Source organism: Phytophthora parasitica (genome assembly GCF_000247585.1).
Source record: "Phytophthora parasitica INRA-310 unplaced genomic scaffold supercont2.264, whole genome shotgun sequence".
Lineage (NCBI taxonomy): Eukaryota > Oomycota > Peronosporomycetes > Peronosporales > Peronosporaceae > Phytophthora > Phytophthora nicotianae.
This window is the reverse complement of record NW_008649250.1, coordinates 1-1,384: the sequence shown is the minus strand read 5'-3', so window position 1 is coordinate 1,384 and position 1,384 is coordinate 1. Positions and strand designations below refer to the sequence as shown.

The window sequence follows — 1,384 nt, the reverse complement described above, 5'->3', positions numbered from 1 at the left end:
AGCGAAGACTTGCCGGATCCAGGCTGCCCTAGCACGAGCGTGATGGTACCTGGCTTGAAGACCCCGCTGACGTCCTTAAGGATCTGCTTCTTGACCGTGTGCTTCTTGGCGCCCATACTTCGAATGCTCTTCATGAGCTCGTTAGTGAGCGTGGGTAGTTCCGTCTTGACAACGGTCTCATCCTTGACAACAATGTCAGCCGAGATGGAGACGTTCTTGAAGCGTACTTCCATTTGCGGGAGAGCCTTTCCTAAAGCCTTTTCCATGCTGGAGGCGACGTGATCGTGGAGCGCTAGTGGTCCCTGCGCCATGAGCGTCTTGCCGTTGTCATAGGCGATGGTGGCTCGCATCGGTTGATCGAAAGCGTCAAAGTGCTTATCAGCCATAGTGCGTGTCGCTCAGGCCTGTGGTGTCCGAAGGCTCAGTTGATACCAATGAGCGGCGAATGCTCGATCAAAAGTTGTTGCTTGGGTTGCTGTTCTCCAAGTTGTCGCTGGGAATGCGCAAATTGAAAAATGAGCTGTTTATTGAGACGCTAACATCAAGAAAGGCAGCTAATGGCATCGCTTGAGCGACCCGGGGTTGGAAAACGTAGATATCACGAGTGTGAATGATGACGGAATGTGTCACGTCGAGAAACAAGCGATCAGTGGCATGGAGAAAACAATTGCCTGCCTTTAAAGATCACCGATATTGACAGATTACTACGTGGTTAGGGTATCAATGGACAAAGCAAAATGATTATGTAGGTGAGTTTTCTACCGCCATATCTTCAGTTTTGGTGGCCATGAAGGACTGATCCTCCAACACAAGGACAGAGATAATAGTGAAGTCGGACATCGGCGTCGTATTGTTTTGGTGCTGAACTTTACACACGGCTCACAACAAGAAGGGTGTGCCGAATAGAATACTTCGTAATCCGGCACCAGCATGAACAGAAAGCCGTCCTCCTTCGTTTCGATTCGAAAATGTGTAAGTAATGCATAGTATCTAACAAGTTGGCGGAATTTAGTGCCAAAGAGATACCCACTCATCTACTGTAGCATTGCTATCAGTTGATGAGATGCTGGTTACGCCGACCGGACCTCCACCTACCCGGCACATCTTAACGGGTACACAAGCAATACCTACTGATATTATACACCACATAGGTTGATCAGGGCCCCATCGTCGAGGCTGGTTATATTTTGTAAGGATCAATTGTAGATATCAGCAATACATCACCAGCTTACACTGGCTGCTCAACACACGCTACTTGGTGGAAGGAGGAGGGTTGTACTGCCAACCAACTCGTCAGTTGGCCTAGTCTGGGAAGTTGTTGGCTACGCCAAAAATATGGTTTTCGAAGGACTGCCAAGAATACTCAGGACAACAGATAAACGGT

At 48.6% G+C, this 1,384-nt stretch overlaps 1 protein-coding gene across 1 annotated transcript in view; it reads right to left on the bottom strand.

Moving 5' to 3' along the window:
* PPTG_24835 (hypothetical protein) overlaps nucleotides 1-386 on the bottom strand; it is a gene marked incomplete at both ends in the record, with an annotated part of 4,151 nt that extends 3,765 nt beyond the window's left edge. The window contains one exon of the mRNA XM_008918688.1: nucleotides 50-386. Within this exon, the coding sequence (XP_008916936.1) occupies nucleotides 50-386 (337 nt within the window). The remainder of the gene's footprint in view (nucleotides 1-49) is intronic.
* Between the last annotated feature and the right edge of the window lie 998 nt (nucleotides 387-1,384).